Below are 25,688 nucleotides of genomic sequence, written 5' to 3'. Positions count from 1 at the left end.
CTGAACATAAATTAATTTTATTGTGCAAAAATTGAAAGAATTTTTTTAAAAAAAGAAATGGTCGTCAGCAGTAATGATACCTTCTATTTCTCGGTCTAGAGGAGGAACATCATCTCTCATGGAGAAATCCATAGCTGTCTCTGGTATGTCCATCAAGTCTTCATCACTGGAGCTGCTCTGGAAGCTAGTAAAACTCCCCTGCTGAAAGCCTCTATTATCCATGGCTCCTGTGCAGAAGCAAAAACAAAATAACAATGACCTCTCAACTCCTCACCATTTTTTCTCTCCCTGCCTGATATGCCATGAAATTTACCATTTAATGATTTTAAAGTATGCAATTCAGTAGCATTGAGTACATATGCAATGCTGTTCAACCATCATCACTATCCATTTCGAGAACTCTTAAATCATCCCAAACAAAAACTATATACCCAGGAAACAATAAATCCCCATCACTCGGCCCTTGGTAACCGCTATTGTACTTTCTGTCTTTACAGATTTGCTGACACTAGATATTTCATTTAAATGGAATCATATGGTATGCAGCCTTTTGTGTATGATTTCTTTGATTTCACATAATGTTTCAAGGTCCATCCATATTGCACAATGTATCTGTATTTTATCCTTTTTTTCTAGTACTGGAGATGGAACCCAGGGCCTCACACATGTTGGCATGCTCTACCACTGAACTACACCTCCAGACATTTTTTATATTTTTATTTTGATACAAGATCTTACTAAGTTGTCCAGGCTGGCCTCAAACCTGCAATCTTTCTGCCTCAGCATCCCAGGGTGTGGTGAGATTACAGATTACAGACAAGTGCCGCAAAGGTTGGCTTTTTTTCTTTTTAAAACAGAGTTTTGCTACACAGTCCAGACTGAACTTGATCTCAATGTGTAGCCAAGGATGGCCTCAAACTCACAATACAATTGCCTCACCTTCCAGGGTGCTGGGATTATAGACCTGCACCATCATATCCACCTAAGTTTTCCAACATTTCTATGCCGAGGTATTATAACTCCTAGTGCAGATGAGAAAGTCAAAGCTTAGAAATGCTAAGTAATTTGCCCAGTTAATACTTTTTTCAAGTGAAACCCCAAATCATGTGCTCAATTTCATAATACCTTACTTGTGATACAGTAACCAGTCTGACTTAAGTGTGAGTGACATTTAGGAACTATTACTAAGTATGACTCATCGTGTGACAGTAAGACAGAAAAAAAAAATGATGCTGTGTAAGCCAATGAGATGAAGATCGGGAGGCAAAGACTTGAGAATTAACATCAAGGCAGTGGTTGAAACCAAGAGAACAGATACTCCAAGAGAACTATTTGTGTGCTTAAGGGTAAGTATGAATGCAAATAGAAGATAGGCACTCTCACTATCCTGTAGTATATACAGATAGCTTCTAATCTGTGCAAATGCGAACTAAAGTAATACGTTGCACCATTTTTTAATTATATATTGTAGGGAAGGGAAGAAGTCAAATTTACCCCAAGGTGCTAATTAATATATAAAATTGTTGATCATAACACCATTTTCATAGGTATAAATGCCAACCGTGCTGTGTGGATTAAGCGGGACTTGGGATATGTTTTTATGATTTTTTGCGAGCTTTGTCAAGTTCCTTTCCTGCCACCAATTGTTCATCCTTGCTGGACTTTTCCTCCATCTCTATCCTGCTACCTTCACTCCCCTTCTCTTGATGCCATCTCCTCACTAAGGAAATTTTTTAATTCCCTGTCTCAGCTTTTACTTACAGGGAATGGAAAAAACCTAGGACTAGCAGTTTTATTTTTCGGGGTTTTTTGCTGTTGTTGTTGTTGTTGTTGTTGTTCTTTGGTTGGTTGGTTGGTTGGTTGGTTGGTTTTTTGAGACAGTGTCTCACTATGTAGTTGAGACTGACCTGGAACTCACTATGTAGCCCAGGCTGGTCTCGAACTCACAGTGATCCTCCTGCCTCAGCCTCCCGAGTGCTGGGATTACATGCATGCGCCACCACGCCCAGCAGTTTTATTTTTCTTATTACTAACAACACATACGAAATCTTAGTTCTCTCTGTCATTACTCCTGTTATCCCCCCAAAAAAATTTTTAGTCTTTGTTTATTCTTTCATTCATATTGATGACATTGTTAACAGTGAATCTATAAGAATCATCACTTTGGACTTTAGGTCACATGCTAACTCATGTAAATTTATTTCCTTTTTTGTCTGTCTGTTTGTTTGTTTTTGGTACTAGGAATCAAATTCAGGGCCTCACATCCACAGCCAAGTTTATTTCCTTTTTAAAGGTGAAAATATTTAGTCTGTTTTACAAATAATTGTACCCTGTAGTGACTATTCCAACACCTGCGAAGGATAAAACCAGCAAACATTGGTTGGGTAGTATAATGTAACATTTGGATGTACTATGTAAGATAAACAGCGCTATTCAGAATCACATGACAAAACTGCCAACCTATGGGCTTATTTCACTACCAAAGCTTGTTTCTTGGGACACTATTGGATTTTTACAGAGTACACTATGCATTAAAAAATGCCATTTTTTATTTATAGGAATGACTCACTGTTAGCAGCCCAGAGGGCCATACACATACACATATAACACACAACAGCTACAACTGAGGCTAAGTACTTACATCATTTTTTCCTCTTATAAGATGTCCTATACTCAACCATCATTGACAAAGGAGCCAACACCTTCACTGGAAGAAAGACAACCTCCTTAATAAATGGTGCTGGATAAAATGGCTTTCTGCATGCCAAAGATTGAAACTAGGCCCATATGTTTCACCAGGCACCAACCTAAAATTGAAATGGATTAAATATCTAAATATTAAAACAACACTAAATCTGCTGGAAGAGAGAATAGGTAGAACTCTTGAAGATAGAAGTAAACAAAGGTTTCGTGAACAAAACCCAGACCACACAAGAAATACTACAAAGAATCAACAACTGGGACCTCATCTTATTAAAAAGCTTTTGCACAGCAAGAGAAACCACCAACAGAGTGAAGAGACAACCCATAATGTGGGAAAAATTTTTGCCAGATATTCAGATAAAGGACCATTATCTAGAATATATAAAGAACAAAAAAATCAGACCCCCCCCCTCAAATTTAAAGACCCAATGCAAAAATGGGCATCTGAAATTAAAAGGCACTTCTCAGATGAATAATTATGAAAAATGTTCAACATCACTGGTAATTTGTGAAATGCAAATTAAAACAATGCTAAGATTCCATCTCATTCCAGAAAGAATGGCTGCTATCCAAAAAAGCAGCCAGTAACAAATGCTGGAGGGGCTGTGGAGAAAAAGGAACCCTTCTCCACTGTCAGTGGCAGTGTAGACTGATGCAATCACTATGGAAATCAGTGTAGAGATTTCTCAAAAAACTAAAACTAGAGTTCCATTTGACCCAGCTATACCTCTTCTTGGTACCTTGCCGAAAGAATTAAAAGCATCATCCACAGGAATACATGCACACCCATGTTTATAGCAGCACAGTTTGTAAGAGCTAAATCTTGGAAACACACCTGCCGGGCAAGCATGAGGTCCTGAGCTCAATCCCCAGTACACCCCCCCAAAAAAAAATCTTGGAAACAGTCCAAATGCAAATCAACTGACAAGTGGATAAAGAACATGTGGTCGGGCTGGGGATTTAGCTCAGTGGTTCTGGCGCCTACCTCGCTAGCTCAAGGACCCAAGTTGGATTCCTAGTACCAAAAAAAAAAAAAAAAAAAAAAAAAAAATGTGTTTTTTTAATACAACGGAGTACTACTCTCCATAAAGAAAGATGAGCTTCAGACATTTATAGCTAAATGGATGGACCTTGAGACCACACTCCTAAGTGAAATAAGTCAGACACACACATTTACATGCCACATTGTTTCTCTGGGGTGAGAAACCAAAACTGAAAATAAGGACTGAGATGTATAATGGATGTTGGGAAATAGGAAGAAAGTGTTCAAATGGGAAACAGAACAAGGGAGGAGGGAGAGAGAAAGGAAGGAAGGGACAAGAAAAAAGTGAAAATAGAAGGAAAAATGAAAACAAAACTTTTGTGCATAGGGAAGGGAGGAGGCTTGAGGGGGGAAAGGGATAAAATAAACTTCATTAAAAAAAAAGATGCTGTCCTCCTTTCTGGAAATGTAGTCCTTAACCTTCAACTGGGTTGGGTTGGGCTGGGTTTGTGGTGCTGGGACTAGATCTAGGGTCTCAGGCCTGCAAGTCTACCACTGAGCTAGACCCTTCTTACTTCTGTCAGTATTTTCTACTCTTGGCTTTGAATTTGACATCAGTTTATTCTTTCAAACCATCAATATGTCCATACTGATTGCTAATTCTCTCCCACTCCCCTGATTTCTTAACTGATATTGGACAGGATTCAAAATTTAGGAAAAGACAAATTTTCTGAAAAGTGAAAGAGAAATATACCCATATGAAATAGCTACATGGAGCAGATCCTGTTTTTCTTCTATCTTTGCAATATACAATAATTACATTCATCTTGGGGAATATATATATATATATATATAATCTTACTTTTACACACCCTCCCCACTCCACTCTCCCTCCTTCCCTAAATCCCCTTCCCATCTCCACAGTCTATTTTCCTATTTCTTATCATGTCTTTTATTTTGCTTATTAAATTGTTTATACATTTGTGTCTCATATTAGAGAAACTATGCAACATTTAATCTTCTGTGTCGGACTCATTTTACTTAGTATTATAGTGTCAAGATATAGCTATATTTCTACAAATGATTCAAATTTATCTTTATGGCAGAGTAGTGCTCCATTGTGTATATATATTACACTTCATTTATCTACTCATCTGTTGATGGGCATCTAGGCCACTCCCAAGATTTAGCTATTATGAATTATGCTGCTATAAACATGAGTATTCATGTATCACTGTAATATGATATCTTTAACTCTTTTGGGAAGATACCCATAAGAGGTATAGCTGTGTCAAATGGAATTCCTCCTCCTCCTCCTTCTCCTCCTCCTCCTCCTCTTCCTCCTCCTCCCCTTCCCCCTCACCCCCCCCTTTTTTGAGACATGGTCTTGCTATGCAGTGCAGACTAGCCTTGAACTCATTATGTAGCCTAATCTGCCCTCGAACTCACAGCCATCCTCTTGCCTCAGCCTCCCAAGTGCTGAGATGATAGGTGTGTGCCACTATGCCCATCTGTCAAATGGAATTTCTGATTTTAGTTTTTAAGGAATTTCCGTATTGCTTTCCACAGTGGTTATATGAGTTTACATTCCCAACAACAATGTAGAAGGGTTCGTTTTTCCCTACAACCTCACCAGCATTTGTTCTTTCTTGAGTCCTTGATAACAGCCATTCTTGTTGGAGTAAGATGGAATTATTGTTTTGACTCTAATGTCTAAAGATGCCAAGTATTTTTTCATGTATTTATTGGCCATTTTTTATTCTTCTGAGAAATATCTATTCATAAATACTCTTGAGTAATAACTGTCAATGTAAATTATCTTAAACCCAAAATCAAAAGACACAGACCAGAAGATTGGATTTAAAAACAAAAACCTGCCAGGCATGTTGGCACATGCCTGTAATCTCCGCACTCTGGTAGCTGAAGCAGGAGGATTGCCTCAATTTCAAAGCCAGCCTGGGCTATATAGTGAGTTCAAGAATAGCTTGAACTACATAGTGAGACCCTGTCCCCAAAAAGGAAAAACAAATCAACAAAACCCACTCCAAATGAGATGCTACTTACAAGAGACACACCTCAACCACACAGAAGCACACAGACTGAAAACAAAAGGATGGAAAATGATATTCCATGCAACAGGAGCCTAAAAACTAGCAAGAATAGCTATCCTATTTTCTGACAAAGTGGACTTCATACCAAAACTTATTAGAAGAGACAAAGACAGTCAGTATGTACTGGTAAAGTAAAAAAGTCAACAAGAAGAGATAACAATTGTAAATATATGTGCAAGGAACGCTGGTGCACCCAATTTCATAAAACAAAAAAAATACTGAATATAAAAGGTCATATAAACATGAAAACAATCATAGTGGGGGACTTTAATATTGCATTCACACAAATAGATCAACCAGGCCCCACCACCACCAAAAAGCAAGGAGTTGAACCACGCCATCAAACAAATGGATGTAACAGGGTGTTTCACCATCAACAAAATACACATTTTTCTCAGCAGCGCATGGAACTTTCTCCAAAATAAACTACATCTTAAGCCATAAAGCATACTTAAATAAATACAAAAGAACTAAAGTAATCTCTTGTTTTCCTTGAGGTTTATAATGTTGACACTCCAGAAAATTATAAGCCAGTTGTTTTGTAGACAATCTCTCATTCAATCATTATGTATTTATATATAAGTAGACTCCTATATTATTCAGAGAATATCGATTTTTTCACGTCCAAATTTTCAAAAAAATGTAGCCAGTGGGGACTACTTTTAAGCTGGTTTCTGTCCTTTTGACATATTCCTATAATACTTTGAGAATTACTTTAATTTTATCACAAAAAACATTCCATACTTGTACTTTTGTGTTCCACTCTTAGATTCATCCATTTATTCCAGTCAAAAGACACTTTGCAGTCAAGAACAGCATTTAGAAGGTGAGTTATGGATGCAAGGTGTGTGCATCAGTATTGTGGTGCTGCTGTTCCCAAGCTCTTTCAGTGGACATAGGTAGGAAATATACATACACAAACAAGTGCACACACGTTTTCATATATATATTTTCATATCCGTCTCCACGTATTGACCACATATGACTTACATATGCGTACACATACATACACACGTTTTCACTTATAAATATGATTTCAATCCAATATGACAGAGTTCAATCTAGTTTTTTCCCTTCCTGTATCTGTACTTTATTTTACTGACGATGGAAAATCTGGATCCTATCCCCCTTAATTTCTTTCAGCTTTCTTGAACAATGCTCCTAAATATAACTAATCTCCCATATCCTTCCAAACTTTGTTCCCTGCACAGATGCCCTCCACATGCCTGCCAGGTTCTGACTCACAAAACTGAACTGTTATCTTATGTAGATGTCTTCTTCACGCTGTTCAGACCATGCATGTATGCAAAGTCCAGATACCATCTTTATTTGGAGGCAGAGTTGAGACAGAGTTTTGCTATATAATTCAGCCTGGCCTTGAACTCATGCTGATCCTCCTGTCTCAGTTCTCAAGTACTAGGATTGCACTCATGTGCTACCATGCCCGGTTCAGACACCATCTTCAATATACTTAAATTCTCACACCTCAGGTCAAGCTACCCTTCCAAGTGTTCTATTCTCACATCACTTGGGCTCCAACTCTCTAAGTGGCCACTTACATGCACAGACATCCTCTTCCAGCAACAAACAAATAAACAAATTTTATATTTTAAAAAAAGCCCTTGCACTTTACTCTAGATCTTAGCTCCCATCTGACTGAGGTAAAAAATGTTTCCCAGCCTTAATCTGATTTACTTCATTTTATCCTTCAAGGAGATCTATTTAAGGTTGAACGCCACTAATCTGAAAACTCAAAATCTGAAATGCCCTAAAATCTGAATCTTTTCGAGAACTGACATATGCTACAAGTGGAAGATTCTACAACTGACCTCGTATGATGGCTTAAAGGCAAACAGAAGCACACTAAAAATATTGCATAAAATTACCTCCAGGATATATGTATAGTATAAGCAGTCTGTGAAACATAAATGAATTTCATATGCAGACTTAGGTCTCATCCCCAAGGTATCTCAGTATGTATTTGCAAATATTCACAAATCTGAAAAAACAATCCAAAATCTGAAACACTTCTAGTCCCAAATATACTGGATAAAGAATCCTCAACCTCTAGTATTTGTTTTTTGTCCCTTTTTCAAAGATCAAATGGCTAAAGGTGCATGGGGCATTGTGTCTTCTGAACAAACACTAGAGAAAAAATAGCCTCTTTAACCACTGGAGGTGGGAGGAGGGACTGGCTAGACACATGCAGAAGAATGAATCTAGACCGTATCTCTCACTCTATACTAAAAATAAAATAAAATAAAATGATCAAAGACATAGGCATTGAAACAGAAACACTGAATCTGATGGAAGAAAAAATTGCCGAAACACTTGAAGACACAGGCATAGGCAAGGACTTCGTGAACAGAACACCATTTGCACAAGAAATATCCTAAGAAATAACAAGTGGGATCATATCAAATTGCAAAGCTTTGGCACAGCAAAGGAAACAACCAACAGAGTGAAGAGACAACCTATAGGATGGGAAAATATTTTCACTAGCTACTCCCCTGATAGAGGACTAATACTTAGAACATATAAAGAACTCAAAATTTCTGACCACCCCCAAAAAAGACCAAATCAAAAAATTGGGTGAAATGAATAGACACTGTTATTTATGGTCTATATCTAGATGCCCTCCTGCAAAGCCTCCTATGCTCATGAGGGGGACCTGGGAAGGGGACTGGATCATGGGTGTGTGACACTGGGTCAGTCCTCTGATGCGTTTATAGCTGGTTGTGATGTTGGGAGGTGAAGCCTGATAGGAAGAGGTGAGTCACTGCAGCTTCTTCTCTGCCACACCCCTCTGCCACACTGCCCTGCCTTGGAGCCAGCTGACTATGGACAAAGCTTCTATAAACTGTGAGCCAAAGTAGCCCTCTTCTCCTTTAACTTGCATGTGTCAGGTATTTTGTCCCAGCAACAAGAAAATATGATAGACACTTCTCAAAAGAAGTATAGCTGGACATAGCAGTACACACCTGCAATCCCAGTACTGGGAAGGCTGAAGCAGGAGGATCACTGCAAGTTCTAGGTCAGCCTGAGTTACATAGTGAATTCAAGGCCAATCTGAGCTGTATAGTGAGACTCTGTCCCAGAGAGAGAGAGAGAGAGAGAGAGAGAGAGAGAGAGAGAGCGAAATGAGAACCAAGACCTGTCATGTAAAGGTACAAGATCCCAATAATGAATGTAACTTAAAATGTACCAATAAACTCAATGAGGAAGAAAGAAAGAAAGAAAGAAAGAAAGAAAGAAAGAAAGAAAGAAAGAAAGAAAAGAAAAGAAAAGAAAAGAACAATCAGTACATAAAGAAATGTTCACCAGCCATTATGGAAATACAAATCAAATTAATACTGAGATTGCATTTTATTTCAGTAAAAATGACTATCATGAAGAACTCAATAAATGATAAATGCTGGTGAAGCTGTTGGGAAAAAGGTACCAAGGAACCCTTCTACATACAGAGATTCTTCAGAAAACTAAAACTGGAAATTCTACTTGACACAGCTATATATCTTCTGGATAGCTTCTCAAAAGAGTTAAAGTCCTTATAACACAGTGATATATACACACCCATTTTTATAGAAGCACAGTTCATAATAGTTAAATTTTAGGTGCCACCGCCTGCCTCGTAAGCACAAGGACCCAAGTTTGATTCCCAGTACCAATAAAATAAAATAATAATAGTTAAATCTTAGAAGTGGGCCTATATGCCCATCAGCAGATGAATGCATAAAGTGTGGTATTTATACACGATGAAGTATTACTTAGTCATAAAGAAGGATGAATTTGTCTCATTGCTGAGACAAAATATCTGCCACTCACAGTTAAAGGGAGAAAGGTTTATTTGGCTTATGGTTTGTAGAGGTTTCAATCCATAATCAGCTGGCTCCAAGGCAGGGTGGCAGAGAGGCAAGAGTTCATGGCAGCGGAAGCAGCAAAAGCAGCAAGGGAATTTAACAGTGTCTTTCTGCTCCTTTTATCTTATTCAGGCTACTAGGATTAGGGCAGTGCCAAACCAGTCACTCACTAATGGTTTAGTAATCGCATGCGCTTAATCCCAGCATCACACACTCTAGATTCACCCACCTCAGAAAAAAAAAAAAAACCCATCTATGACTGCATGAGGCTTGGGACACAAGCCATAACAAATCATTTGTAGGAAGATGGATGGATTTTGAGACTATAATGTTAGGGTATGATAAATCAGATGCCGAAGATTAATCACTGCATGGTTACTTTAATATGAGAAACTAAAAATATAAATAATTTAAAGAGAAAAGTAAAGGAAAGATAATTTTAAAAAACGGGTAGGTAGACTTTTTACAGATAGGGAAGTGAGAAGGCAGGGGAAGGGAAAAAGGGAAAATGGGATAGAAACGATCAAGATATGATACATATTTGTACTAATCCCCCAAAACTAATGTCATTATGTATCATACATATTAATAAAAAGACCATATTGAAAATAAAATGCATTTTCAGAATTTCGTTAAAAATACTTAAATAATTTTAAAGACTGACATAGGTAAGAACCTGAGAATGTATACATACTCAGAATAACTATTCTGTTTATGATATATTTTAATATTCAGGAAATCAGTATTAGTAGTAATATTACCCCTTAGGTGACATACACAACACACATCTCAGTAACTCACTCTGGTTTTTTATGACCAATTATTGTGTTTGGAAATAATTTTTGAAAAGAACTATTTTGCTTAGTAAAGTCAATTTACTGGAACATCGGTGCTCCTTTTTGAATGCAGGCAGCATCAGTCAATATTTACAGTTACTATTTGTCTAACTCTGGGATTCACCACATTCAATGAACACTCAGTCTCATTTAACAGACACTCTAGATTTCTAGAAATTTTTGCTGAGAACAAGCACCATTTTAGCTGATCAGAAGAACTGAGGCTAACAGAGCAGCACAAATCAAGAAGTTTCCTTTCAGTGTAAATTCATTAAATGCCCATGAGTTCCATACAGTGATTAGCAGTGAAAGAAAGCAAGAAAATGTATAAAGTAATACAGAATCCCTCCCTTCTCTCTTTACTGGTTGTTTCATTCGGGAAGTGATTTAAAATACACAGTTTCAGCAACTCTACATTAGCCACACAAATCATAGGGAGAAAAATATGGGAAGTCCAAAAATAATTTACATCTGGCTTTGGAATGTGTCTTGTAGTCAGTTTCAGGTGGATGTACCTATTGTTCTGCAGATGTAGTAAAACAAAATAATGATGCTACAAGAAAAGACTCTACAAAGAAGAAGCTGGAAAACTTAGTTTACCTGTAGGGACCTTACAAACTTCTCCCTGCAACCCACTGAAGTGAAACTATCCAGCTAAACTGAGCTGTGTCATTCGAAACATTTCCTGAAGCAGCTATCCGGCTCACTCTTTTGGTTATAAAGTGTTTCCTTAACAGATGGATTGAAAGAAAGGGTCACCAAAGGAAAATTAGAAGCAGTGAGTAAATCAAGCAAAACAGATGATATGAATAGGAGATCAACAATGGAAATACTGTAAATATAATCAGAAACAGTGAAAGTGGTATTTGGTCATAGATAACTCATTCTGATCGTCTTTCATTTTATTTTGCAGATATAAAGATGTTGAAGAGAAAAAAGTTACAGGAGCGGAATGAGGAAACAACTTAAAGTTGAGGTTTGGACCCATGTTTAGTGATCTCCAAGCCCAATGCTCTCTATAACTATGAAGTCAGCCCAAAGAATGGTGCATGTGAAATAAATCAAACCTCTAGATGGCTACACGCATGAGATCAGCCTGAATCTTGGGCAGGTCAGGAACAATGAGAAGATTTGATTTATTTTCCCAAAAGACAGGACTTACCATGCAATGGAAGGCTAAGGAAGAGGGCAATCAGGGGCAAATGTTCTATGGTTGATATTTTTGTTACAAAGCTATCACATATCCTTTGTTACATTTCTTGTGAGCAGAACTAGGAATTGAACCCAGGAGCTGCTGAGCTATATCCCCGTCTTTTTAAATATTGAGGCAGGGTCTCACTAAATTTTCCAGGCTGGCTTCAAACTTGTCATTCTCCTGCCTAGGCTTCCTGAGTAGCTGGGTTTACAGGTCTGTGCCACAACATCAGCTCTCTTAATCACTTTCTTGCTTATAACTATAAACTGCTTCCTCATTGACTAAAGGGTCAAGTTTAAGTTTCTTTGCATGGCATTCAGGGCTCTATCAAATCTGAATCCCATGTGCCCGGACAGATTTATCTACTCCCACAAATTTGTCATGCTGCTCAGAGCCTCAGAGACCATGTAAGGTTGACTCTCTTTATCTATAGGGGCTCCATCTGCCACTTCAACCAATAAAGAAGGGATCAGAAGTATTTGATTGGGGGGAGATTCTATACTAAAGTAACATCAGACTTTTACTTCTTGTCATTATTCCCTGAACGACACTATATAATAACTATTTCCATAGCACTGATATTGTATTAGGCATTATATGTAATGTAGAAATTATTGAAGGTTGATATAAGAGGGTATGCATAGGTTCTATGCAAATCCTGTGCCATTTTTACATGAGACTCAAAGATCCATGGATTTTAGTATCTGCAAGGAGTCCTAGATCCAATTCCTATGCTATAGAATGACAACTGTACTTTTGCTTTCTTTCTTTTTTTTTTTTTTTTTTTTTTGGTACCGGGGTTCGAACTCATGATCTTGCACTTGCAATGCAGGCAGCGGCACCACTGAGCTAAAACCCCAGTGACTCAGTGACAACTGTACTTTTTTGTTTTTGTTTTACTGAGACAGGGTCTCACTATGCAGTTCAGGCTGGCCTTGAACTCACCCTGTAGCCCAGGATGGACTTAAACTCACAATAATTCCCCTGCTTTAGCCTCCCAAATGCTGGGACTATAGGCATGCACTACCATGCTTGGTGACAACTGTACTTTTAGGTCTTCACACCTTTGCAGGAGCCAGCTGCTCTGTGAGGAATCCCACGCAACCCCACCCCTACTTTTTTTTCAGTCTGGTAAAAATCACACTCAATCCATGTAGGGTCACCTCTAGCAAGTATTTCCCTCAGTGTCACCTTTATACAGATTATATAATCTCTTCCACTTCAACCTTGTGACTATTCCACATTCTTCATATTTCTGTTGCCCCAGAGACTCTGATGTTCTCAAAGTAGGTGTTCAATAAATGCTCACTGAGAGGAATTTCCACTGAGAAGGAAGAGTCAACATCTACTCAACATATTTATATGGCTGACAATAAATCTATACCTTTCACTATAAGGAGAGGGAATTGGGGATACAAAGAGAGTATTATTTTGTCACTAACTCTTAAAGAATTTATGATCTAGATGGGAGAGAAACTTCACACAATGCAATGACACCACGGCCAACTGTTAAACTGGTAGAATAAAAGTGAAATTGGCATTCAGAATGTGGAGTGGAGACTAAGCTAGAGAAGACTTCACGCAGGAGAGAAGGTGTTCCAGGTCCAGGAAACAAAACGCCCAAAGACGAGGATGAGAACAAAGCTGGCACTTGTGCCTTAATAAAGGACAAGGTAGGCAGGCATCTGCAAGCAAATGGGGAGAAAGAAGATCACGAAGGACCTGGGAAGCTAATGGAGTCCTTGGATTTTGAAAAGCAACATGATACATGTATTATTTTAGGAGATAAATGTGGCGGGAGTAGGCCGGACAAGAGAGTGGAGGAAAGGATAGGAAAGTACTTTGCTACTTCCAGTTTCTATGCAGGTGATTTAGGTGGAAGAGGAAAAAGGAAAATAGAACAATACATATTTCTACCACTTGTACTAAGACCAAGGCAAGAGCCAGGTGGTGGGTGTGGACAGGGCAGTGCTACTTTGTGGTATGGCAGGTTGGTGTCTTGCTGGACTAGTGACACTGACATGTGTTGTTTCAAATAAAGTATTACTCCCATCTCAACTAACCCATTTATCAAATGTATAAACCAATATATTTGCTGGGATAGCACACAAACCATTAGATGAAAATATAAAAGGGCACATATTTCAACACTAACAAGTATAGAGAAGTAAACTTTTCTATTTCTTGTTTTGCTCTTCAAAATAAAAAAAACTGTTGTCTTGCTCATGGCATCCTGGATAGGTAATATATGCTAAATGCCACAAACATGGAAAAGGAAGAATGACAGAGGAAAAAGTGAGTAACAGAGGCATTATAAAATTGACCAAGATAGGAATATTGTCCTACCATTTAAAAGAAAACATTAAAATAATACCAAATATAAAAGAAAAAGTGATGAGAGTTGGCACACACATAAAATCATCTTCTCGCAGACCATTCTACTTTGAACTACTCAAAGACAGGATTATCTAAGTGCCTGCCACAAAGACAGGGCTCAGAAAATTATTTAACTCCAATTCTAGCTCCAGTTATTTCATTTTGAGAAGCTTAAATAAAACAGATCTCAGGTGTTAATCTCTAAGATGCCACTGATGGTACTTATTTCAGAGGTTTGGGCTAATCTTTGATCCAGAGCACTTTCTCCACCTGTGAGAATTGCAGCTATAAAGCTCCAGGAGGGAGTCACTGTGATTCTTTTCACAGTGTAGCCTTCATCTGAGAGTCACCCTCATGAATAAGTAGAAGTTCTGAAAAACAATAAAAAAGCTGAACAGGCAATACCAAAGCTACAGTTCTCAAACTTTTGGGTGTCAGGATCCTTTTCGTCTTCAAAATTAATGGAGACGGTAAGAGCTTATATGTATAGGGATTATATTAATAGATAACTACTGCATTTGAAATTAAAACAGAAATGTTTTTAAAAGATGTTTATTCATTTATTTATTTTTTCTTTTTATTGAGTTTATTGGTATATTTTAGGCATCCAGTACAGTTACATTCATTATTGGGGTCTTGTACCCTTACACGACAGGACTTGGTTCTCATTTTTTCCCCTTGTCCCTGCCCTCCCTTCACCCCCTCTTCCCCTTCCCATTTACAAACACTTTATTTTCATATTTTCATTTTCTCATATTTTTTCTTTCCCTTATTCCCTTTCCCCTACCCTTTCCACTTTCCCTACACCTTTGGTTCCTATTTCACATTGTTAATTATCTAATTATATTCATTTATTTAAATATAACAACACTCAACCAACTACACGTTAACATTAATATTTTTGAAAAATATATTTTCCAAGATGAAAATCAATGAGGCATTCTCAAATCTCTTTAATACAGTGGACCCTCAAGTTACGACTGGCTTGACATATGAACAACTTGAGTTGAGTTAATGGAAGATTCATCTGCCTCTTGTTACCTATAGGGTGTGTACCCAGGTAAACATCCAGATCTCAGCTGTATTGACTTACAACCAACTTGAGTTACAACCAGCCCTCGGGAACCAATCGAATTCGTAGGTCAAGGGTCCACTGTACTGGGTGATGGATGGTGAAGCCACTATTCTGATGGCTAGCAGAATGTGTGAAACAGAATCCAGCTGTCCTCTGTTGAACCCAGTACAGTAGTAGTAGTCTAGGCTGGTCTTGAACTCATTATGTATCCCAGGCTCCTCTCAAACTTGCCATCATCCTACCTTCAGCTCCCCAGTGCTGGGGTTACAGGTATGTGCCAAACACTTCCAGGTAATATCTTAATAGTTTGGCTTTTTTGGTACCAGGTATTGAACTCAGGACCTTGCACTTTTGAGGCAGGCAGTGGCACCACTGAGCTAAATCCCCCGCCTGGTAATGTCTTAATATTAAAATAGTTTTTACCCTGATAACTGCCCCCCAAAAAGGTCTCAGGTTCCCACAGACCACACTGTGAAAATCACTGAAATAGAGAAAGAGCTCAGTTTGGATAAACTACACTTAGACAATATCCACAATTGATAAGAAGCAGAAGAGAACACACTAGTGAAAAAGAGACCATATTGAAGACTGTGAATGATGAATAGGCAAAACATACTGGTAGACAATTTATTTTAAATGGCTTTAACAATTCAGATAAATTCAAATCAAAACAATAAAATGTTATCTTCTCTTAGCAGATCAGCTTCATTTTATCTCAGAGATTCTTCAGACATGATAACAAATATCCTGTCATATAGGCTTTCAAGAGTATGCTAAACAGGATGGCTAGAGAAACACATTGGTGAGTCAAGGACAAGTCCAGGCCTGACAAAATAACACTAGACAGTTATAGATCATTTTCACTTGGGAACATGCATATAAAACTCCAAAATAAACTTTAACAAACTGAATGCAGTATCACATTGGAAGATCTGTCTGCTATATATAAGGAAGATTTATTCCAGGAATACAAGATTGGTATCACAAGGGAAACTGTCAACATGAGTTATACCAAAAGATAAAATTTTTAAATCCATAATTTTCTCAAAGAGATGTCAAAAATAGACTTTTTAAATTTATAGTCACTCTAGATTAACTTTTTCCATCTTTTTTATTAGTACATGTTTGCAATATATAATATATTCAAATGGTACATATGCACATCACATATTTATGCCTTTCACTTCCCTGTGTCCTCACCTCCCTCTTGTCTCCCTCCATCCCTAGATCTCCTTCTCATTGCCACAAAGGTTCTCTCTCAGTCTGTTATCTAACTTTTATTTTGATCCTAAATTATTTATACTTTGGAGGGCTCAGAATGTAGTGCTAAGGCACAGACTAGCATGTGTAAAACACTAGGTTCAATTCCCACCAGTGGGAAAAGTTAACCAAACAAATTATTTATACTTTAGATTTCTCATAGAAGAGAAACTATGTGATATTTAACCTTCTCTGTCTGATTTATTTCACTTGGTATTACAATCTCATTTTCCTACAGATGACTTAAATTTATCCTTCTTTATGGCTGAGTAGTACTACCTCGTCTGGATATACTTCATTTTCTTTATGCATTTTCAAAATAATACTCAGATTCCATCTTACTCCGGAAAGAATGGCTATCATCACCAACTATAAAATAAATACTGGCAAGGTTGGGAGGAGACCCTTCTACATTGTTGGTAAGGATGTAAACCAGTGCATCCACTATGGCAATCAGTATGGAAATTCCTCAGAAAATTAAAAATATAAATTCCACTTGACTCTTCTGAGTATCTTCCCAAAAGAGTTAAAGACATCATATTACAGTGATACATGCATACCCATGTTTATAGAATTATAACTCATAACAGCTAAATCTTGGAAGCAGCCTACATGCCCATCAAAAGATAGTTTAGGGCCGGGGATTCAACTCAGTGATGCTGCCACCTGCCTCACAAGTGCAAGGTCCCAAGTTCGATCCCCAGTACCAAAAAAATAAAAGTAAAAAAGATAGTTTAAAATTTTTTAAATATTCCAAGTACAGGATTTATTTTTGAATGCCAACATGGAATATTTAAATTAAAATCAACAAGCAAAATATCATTCTCCTTAACACGGGAAAGCAATGATACCCCATGGTGCCAATTACATTTAACAAGGTGTAAGAAAATGTTAAGAAGAGTGAGGAATATATATATAACAAAGGAAGAAATATGACATTCCAGTTTAAACTGCACGAGTAAATTCTTGTACAACTCTAAGAACATCAACAGTAAATAGTGAAAATAAATTATACAGTAAATCTACCAAAAAGCTGCATTTCTACATAAAACTAGAAAATATAACCATTATGTCATTCATTTATAGGTATAAACTTGAAACACAATATTATTTTAAAATTTATAAAAGATAAATATGACAGAAAGAAGAAGACATAAGTCAAAAGAGATGTCTCATGCATGGCCTTGGTTGGAAAGTCTAAGTACAGCAAGAATGAAATAGACTCGAATTTGAATTATATTCCATTTATATAATAATCTAAAGTCCCCATTGTACCTTTTACATAACTTGAAAAACTGATAGTGAAATTCATCTAAAAGCATAAGTAGGCAAAGATACTAGTACATTTTCTCAAACTAAATATGGAAAACCTAATTCAGTAGATTTTAGTATTCTACAAAAGAAACAATCATCAAAACCTTATGGCACTGATTCAAGATGGCAGAGTAGAGACAGGCAGTGCAATGCAGCCTCTCTGTGACCTGGAGTGCAGACACCTGGAAGAGGACACTGCGGTGAAGAGAAGGAAAGAGGTGACTCTCCAGGAATGGGGAGGGAACTGAGGGGGGACTGGAAACTGCACAGAAGCTGGAGAGCCAAAGCACAGCACAGAGAAAGTGGGAAGCTAACTGGAGGCTCACCTGGGGTCCTGGGAGTAGGACCTGGCCTCCTCTGCCTTAGGGCAAGACCAGAAGTCGGGGGCAGGGAGAGACAGCCAGCCAGGCCTGGGGCACTGGTACCAAAGAAACCCACAGCTATTATACACTCAAAAAGCCATGGTGTTTCTTAAAGTGACTCCTTGTGCAAAGCAGGCTGGCATCAGGGCAGGAATACAGCACAACAGCTACCAGAGAGGATTTAATCAGGAGCCAATTGGGAAAGGGTTAATTGGATGGGACTGAGCCACAGCTACACTCCAGGGTTTCTGGTGTTGCCCTGCCATAGCACTGGGTAGAAAAAGAGCCACCAGAGATAACTATAGAGCAGGAGTCGGCTAGACTTAGACTCCTTGAGAAGTGCAAGCTCAGTGGGAGGGATTCGTGGGACCCAACTCTGTGCTGAGAAGCCAGGCCTAGCACCTGTGGCTATCAGAGGCAGCTGGGTCTGAAAGCGATGACATCAAGTCCAGTGGTCTGGTTCAACCCCCACCTCATTGCCTGCGTCAGGCACAGAAGTCAGTGGTCTGTTTGCTTTCCCCATCTGTGACCAAGGTCATGCCTTGATTTGGACAGTTACCACAGCCTAGGGGCATACACAGGAGCCTCTAAGGCAGGGTAGATACCTTACAATCTCATAGGCCACAGAGGTAGGTGGAGAAAACCATGATTTGGGGTGCACAGAGGGATATCACAAGTGGGAGCTACCAGAGTGACTACACTCTAAGGGCAGACACAATTGACCACTGACTCCCTGGGAAAGGGAGGGCCAGATCCAGCATTCACACATAAAAATGTGACTGTAGAAATAAAACAGGTCTTAGCAGTGACTCACTATCCATTACCCATACCAGATGGATTGCAAGACTGCAGACCCTGGAAAGAAAATATCCATTCAAAAACACTGAGGAATTTTTTTTATACTGATTTCCCCCCCCCTCCCCATTGGTTCTTTGTGGTTTGACATTTTATCCCTCCTTTCTCTTTTTAAATATTTTTTTCTTAACATGGAAACAAAGTTTTTGTAATAAGGGAAGGGTGGAGGGGGTGAAGGGAGGGCAAGGGTATGGGGAAAAAATGAGAACCAAAATCTGTCATGTAAAGGTACAAGATCCCAATGATGAATGTAACTGTACTAAATATCTAAAAACTACCTATAAACTCAATGAGAAAAAAATTTTTTTCTTTATTTTTCTGGGGTTTTTTCTTTTTAGTGTTTCTTGTTTTCTTATACTTTTATCTAATTCTATTAACTTCCTTTTACTCCTTAATAGGATCCTTAATGTCACTTTTCTCTCTTCCTTCTCAGCTTTATTTTTCAAATTTTACATCTTTTATTTTCCTATTCCCCATCCCCTCATAGTATACTCATTAGGTTTTACTAATCTTTAGATGTTAGTTAACACTCTGTTATCACTGCTGAAATCTTTTCTATTTTTAGTGAAGGTATAGTTATTGCAGTTAGTAGATATTTGCTATATGTCAACATTTGGTTTGTCTTTATGTTTATACTATAATTATAGATACGTTTTCTATGGTTAAAGCCAGTATATTATTTGTTCTTATGGTATATCAATATCCAGTTTGTTTTTGAGTCTATTATTGTTGCTGATTTTGTTGCCACTGCCAGAATGACATAGTCGTTGCTATTAAATGCTTTTCTCTGCATGCCAATACCTGGATTGTCTTTGTGTCATTAACAATACTGTAGTTTATTTCCAGACAGCTGGTTGCTGGGCTAAATACACTGCATCCCCTACTCCCAAATTAATGGAGGGTATTGGATCTTGGGACAATGGGAAAGGCTTATAGTTAGCCTCACCCAGAGTGCATCCCTGAAAAGCAGACACTACTAACAAAAGAGATCTACCTATTAGCAACAAAGTCTTTCCAATATTATTAACCTCCAAACCTCAGCATGTATGTGCACGCATGCGCACGCACACACACACACACACACACATATACACACACACACACACCAATAGAAACATGAACATGTGCACACACACACACACACACACACATATACACACACACACACACCAATAGAAACATGAAAAGACAAGGCAACAAAATGCCTCTAAAAAAATCCCAACACACCCAAAGCTGATCAATAGGTCAAGGATGAGGAGGAAATCAAAGTTATATACCTAAATTATTTGAAATTATATAAAAAAGAAAATTTTAAAAATAGACCAATAAGGTGCTTAGTAAGCTCACTAAACACATAATAGACTTAATTAACAAAACAATCAGTGAGGTTACAGAAGACTAATAAAAAGCTAGCTGAACTAAACAAAACATGAAAGATCAGTTTAGCAAAGAATTGGAGTCCATGAGAAGATACCAAAAAGAAATCCAGAAGATTAAAAATACTATTGAAAGTATTAGCAACAGAAGTAACCAATGTGAGGACAGAGGGTCAAAACTAGAAGGCTGAGTTGATACCAGTGACCATATACTGAGAGATACCTTAAAAACAATAAGAGAACATGAAAAGTAGATCCAATAAGTGCTGGGTGACACAAAGCCTAATGTGGGAATTTTTTTAGAATTAGTGAAAAATCAGAAAACAGCACAAATGGTACAAAAAAACCCACCTATTTACAGAGAGAATAGCAAAAAAGCTTTCTAAATTTGAGGAAAGGATTTAACATACAGATAAGTTAGGCATATGTAACTTTAAATAGCTGTGATCAGCAAAGAACATCTTCACAATATATCATAGTCAAAATTTCAGAAGTCCAATATAAAGATAGAATCTTAAAAGCTGTTAGAGAAAAGTAACAAATCACTTATAAAGGTAAACCCATTAGAAGTGCAGCAGACTTGTCAACACAACCCTCAAAGGTCAGGAGAGCTTGGAGTGAAGTGTCTGAAGCCCAAAAAGAAATTAACTTCCAACCAAGACTGATATAATCCTGCAAAACTATCTTTCAAAATTGATGGAGAAATACAGCCTTTCCACAACAAACAGCATTTTAAGAAAATTCATGACAATCAAAATAATCACTCCAAAAAATTCTAAAAAATATCCAAGAAAGAAACAACGAAGCCAACCAACAATGCCAAAATGTCTAACAGATTGAAAACACCAGATGGAATAGTTTAGCAGAAGAGAAAAAAAAAGTGAGAAAGAGAAAAACAACAACAGGAAAAAACTATAATGATAGGAATTAATCAATAACTTTCAGTAATAAATCTTAATATGAATAGTCTCAATTATCCAGTCAAAAGACACATATTGGAAGGATGGATTAAAAAAACAAAACCCAACCGTATTCTGTATACAAGAAAAACATTTAAACAAAAGACATCCATTCCATACACTAAAAATCAAAGGAGAGCAAACAATAGTCTATGCAACAAGAACCCAAAACTTTGAAGGAATAGCTAGCCTATTTTCAAACAAAGTAGACTTCAAGCCAAAACTGATAAGAAGCAAAGATCATTAAATAAATGGTAAAGAAAGAAACAATTAAGCAGGAAAAGATAACAATTACAAACATATATACCCAACACCCGGTGCACCCAACTTCATAAAACAAAGGCCATTGGACATAAAAGATCAGATAAACATCAACACCATTATAGTGTGTCCCTCAACATCCCAATGTCAAAAAGAGATCAGCTACAAAACATCAACAAAGAAATACTGCAGTTGAATCGACCCTTCAAACAAATTGACTTAATAAGGATATCTACAGAGGGTTCCACCCAACAACAGAATACACATTCTTCTCAGTAGCATATGGAACTTTCTTTAAAATAGACCATATAATAGCCTATAAAGCATGCTTACATAAATGCAAAAGAACTAAAATTATCCCATGCATATTAGCAGATCATAGTGCTATGATACTAGAAATCAATGGCAAAAGAAAAGACACAACTTATGCAAACACATGGAAATTTAAACAATACCTTCTCAAAAAACCAATGGGTCATAGGAGAAATTATAAGGTTCCCAGAATCAAATGATAATACAACATACCAGAACCTATGGGAACGAATGAAAGCAGTCCCAAGAGGGAAATTGATAGCTGCGCACACCCACATTAGAAAAACAGCAAACCCATATAAATAATCTAATGAATGGTGTACCTCAAGTTTCTAGAAGAACAAGAATAATCCAAATCTAAAGCTAATACAAGGAAGGAAATTAAAAACATCAGAGCTGGGCATGGTGGCGAACGCCTATAATCCCAGCACTCAGGAGGCTGAGGCAGGAGGATCTCTGTGAGTTCGAGACTAGCCTGGGCTACACAGTGAGTTCCAGGTCAGTCTCACTACACAGTGAGACTCTGTCTCAATAAAAACAAACAAACAAAAAATCAGACCAGAAATTCATGAAATTGAGAATAAAAGATACAAAAAAAAAAAAACAATGAATGGAAGGCATGTGATCTATTACATGCAATATACAGTGGGACCTCTCAGTTCATGAACTTAATTTGTTCTATGATTTAGTTTGTGAGGGAAAGATGGCCACAGTCATGTTTGTCACCTGATGCAGAGTTTGCAAACAAAACTAAAATTTGCCAAACACTTCTGTCTACAAACCAAACTGTTTGCAAACAGAAGAATCAGTGAATAGAAGTACTACTGTAGCAATGTACTGATTTGCATATAACAATAATAAAGTAAACAAACCCTTAGCCAATCTTACCAAAAGAAGCTAAAGGAAAGACTCAAATCAATACAACTAGAATTGAAAAAGCTGAAATCACAGTGGACACTGCTAAGGTCCAGAAGATTATTGGTAACTACTTTGAGAAACTATATTCTCATAAATTGGAGAATCCAGAAGAAATGGATTGATAACTACATACATATGAATTACCAAAACTGAACTAAGAAGTTATAAGAACCCTAAGAGAGTAATCTAATAACAGGGAATAAAAAATCTTCAATTTGAAAAGCCCACTATCCAATGAATTCACTGCCATTGTATAAGAACTTCAGGGATGATCTAATGCCAATACGCCTCAAACACTAACAAAATTGAAAGGGATGAAGTATTCCCAAAGTCATTCCTGGAAGCTAGCATTGCACTGGCTCCAAAACTAGACAAGGACCTAGCAAAAAAAAAAAAAAAAAAAAAAAAAAAAAAAAAAAAACAAAAAAAAAAAAAAACAAAAAAAAAAAAAAACAAAAAAAAAAAAAAACAAAAAAAAAAAAAAACAAAAAAAAAAAAAAACAAAAAAAAAAAAAAACAAAAAAAAAAAAAAACAAAAAAAAAAAAAAACAAAAAAAAAAAAAAACAAAAAAAAAAAAAAACAAAAAAAAAAAAAAAAAAAAAAAAAAAGAAAGAAAACTACAGGACAATCTCTTTAATGGACATAGACACAAAAATCCTCCGCAAAATACTGGCAATGAGAATGTAACAAATTATCAAAATACATCATGAACAAGTTAGCTTCATCCCAGGGATGCAAGGATGGTTCAACATATGCAAATAAATACATGTATCTCCTCCTCTGCCTCTGCTCCACTCTAAGCTTGTTGAGGGCAATGAATGGCTGTGTGAGTCTCATCACCCAATGTGCCAACCAATGCCTGTAATATCCCATAAACAGATGCAAGGACAAAAATCACATGATCCTCTCAATAGATGAAAAAAAAAGCCTTTGACAAAATCCAACATCCATTCCTGATAAAAACTCTGAAGAAAATAAGTCTAGAAAGACTTTATCTCAATCTCATAAAAGCCATTTATTATAAACCTACTGCCAACAACACATTAAATGGGGAAAAGCTGAAGGCTCTCCCTCTAAAATCAGGAACAAGACAAGGATGTCCACTATCACCACTCCTGTTCAATATAGTACTGGAAACATTAGCCAGAGAAATCAGGCAAGAGAAAGAAATAAAATGGATATGTACAGGAAAAGAAAAGAACAAATTATCATTCTTCACAGATGACATGATCCTCTACATTAAACACCCAAAAATTTCCACTGAAAGACTCCTAGAATAACCAAATTTAGTAAAGTAGCAGGATACAAAATCAACATACAAAAATCAAAATAGTGTTCCTATACACCAATAATGAATTCACTGAGAAAGCAGGAAACAATACCATTCAACACAGCATCAAGAAAAATTAAACACTTAGGAATTAACTTAATCAAGGAAGTGAATGATCTCTACAAGCACTACAGGAATCTGAAAATGAAATTCAAAGAGGTCATCAGAAAATGGAAAGACGTCCCTGTTCCTGGATAGGCAGAATGAATCTTGTCAATATGGATGTACTACCAAAACTGATATACAAATTTAATGCAATCCCAATCAAAATACCCACAGCATTCCTTAAAGAACTAGAAAAAATGGCCAGGCATGGTGCATGCCTGTAATCCCAGAACTCAGGATGCTGAGGCAGGAGAATCACCATGAGTTTGAGACCAGCTTGTGCTACCTAATGAGTTCAAGGCCCCCCTGAAGTATGTAGTGAGAAACTGTCTCCAAAATGAAGGAAAAACTTGAGTCATTTGCAGGCAAATGGATATACTTTGAGACAATTATGTTAAACTAAATAAATCAAATGCATAAGTTTAAATAGTGCATGATTTATTTTCTTAAAAATCCATAATATAAATAAATTAAAGAACAAAACAAAAGATAATAGGATGCAGGGAGATAATCTTCTACAAAATGGAAGGTGACCAAGAGATGGAGGTAGGAGGGAGGAAAGGGTGGCAGAGGATAAAAGAAAAAAGAATCAAGACACTGTATGTTATTACATGCACCACAATGTATATAATCATTATGTTATTACAACTACATACTAATAAAAAAATCTTATGGTACTGACTTAAGACTAGAAATTCTAGCAATGGATACAAACTACTAGAGAAACTTAATACTTGATAAAACCATACCACTTTTTAATCTGAGTGTGGTGGCACATGCATTTAATCCAGGATCCTGGAAGGCTTAGGCAAGAGGATCAGTTTGAGCCAGCCTGGGCAACTTAGTGACTTGGAAAGGCCTCATCTCAAAAAAAAAAAATTAAAAGTCCTGGGGATAGATGCAGCTCAGTGCAAAAGCTCTAGGTTCAATCCCAAGTCTTGGAAAAAAATCACTTTCTAGAAAATAGTTGAGGGTCTGCTACATATAAAAATGAAGAACATAGGATTATAATATATACCAAGTTGTAATAAATTCCAGATGGCTTTTTTAAGGTTGACTATAAAAAGAACACAAAATATTATATTCATCCCAGACGTAGAGAACAGACAAAATTATTTCTGATTATAGAAAGAGATAAACTGGGTTAATTCACATGTACTAGAAATAAAAAAACTTTTGGTATCAGAGAATTATGCAATAAAATGGAGTGAAAAAAATAGAAAGGGGGTATATCTGTGTCATCACTGATAAAAGTTAAAGAAATGTGAATACAAATATCCACGTAGAAAGAAAAGAAAGACTTCCAGTTTCTGGTCCAGCATGTAAGGAGCCTGGAAGGCATCATTCCCTTCCTCATAATGAAAACTGAAAAATGGAACAAACTGAAAATCAACAACTCTTCTTAGATCTATCACAGTACTGAGGTTATTGGGCAAATCATCATCCCCAAAACTGTAGAGACTGACCAATACAGAGATTCACAGATTACGCAAACCA

The 25,688-nt window shown here is 37.0% G+C and overlaps 1 protein-coding gene across 2 annotated transcripts in view; it reads right to left on the bottom strand.

Annotated features, from left to right (window-relative positions):
• The window catches only part of Clcn5 (chloride voltage-gated channel 5), a 215,287-nt gene that overhangs the window by 58,006 nt on the left and 131,593 nt on the right, over positions 1–25,688 (bottom strand). For both annotated transcript variants that reach the window (XM_010606305.3, XM_010606304.1), the window contains exon 3: positions 81–227. In XM_010606305.3, coding sequence (XP_010604607.1) covers positions 81–227 — 147 coding nt within the window. The remainder of the gene's footprint in view (positions 1–80; positions 228–25,688) is intronic.

The sequence above is a fragment of the Fukomys damarensis genome, unplaced genomic scaffold (genome assembly GCF_012274545.1).
Source record: "Fukomys damarensis isolate Sample0158 unplaced genomic scaffold, DMR_v1.0_HiC HiC_scaffold_39, whole genome shotgun sequence".
Lineage (NCBI taxonomy): Eukaryota > Metazoa > Chordata > Mammalia > Rodentia > Bathyergidae > Fukomys > Fukomys damarensis.
The sequence above is the reverse complement of the archived record's forward strand: the minus strand, read 5'-3'. Positions and strand labels throughout refer to the sequence as shown.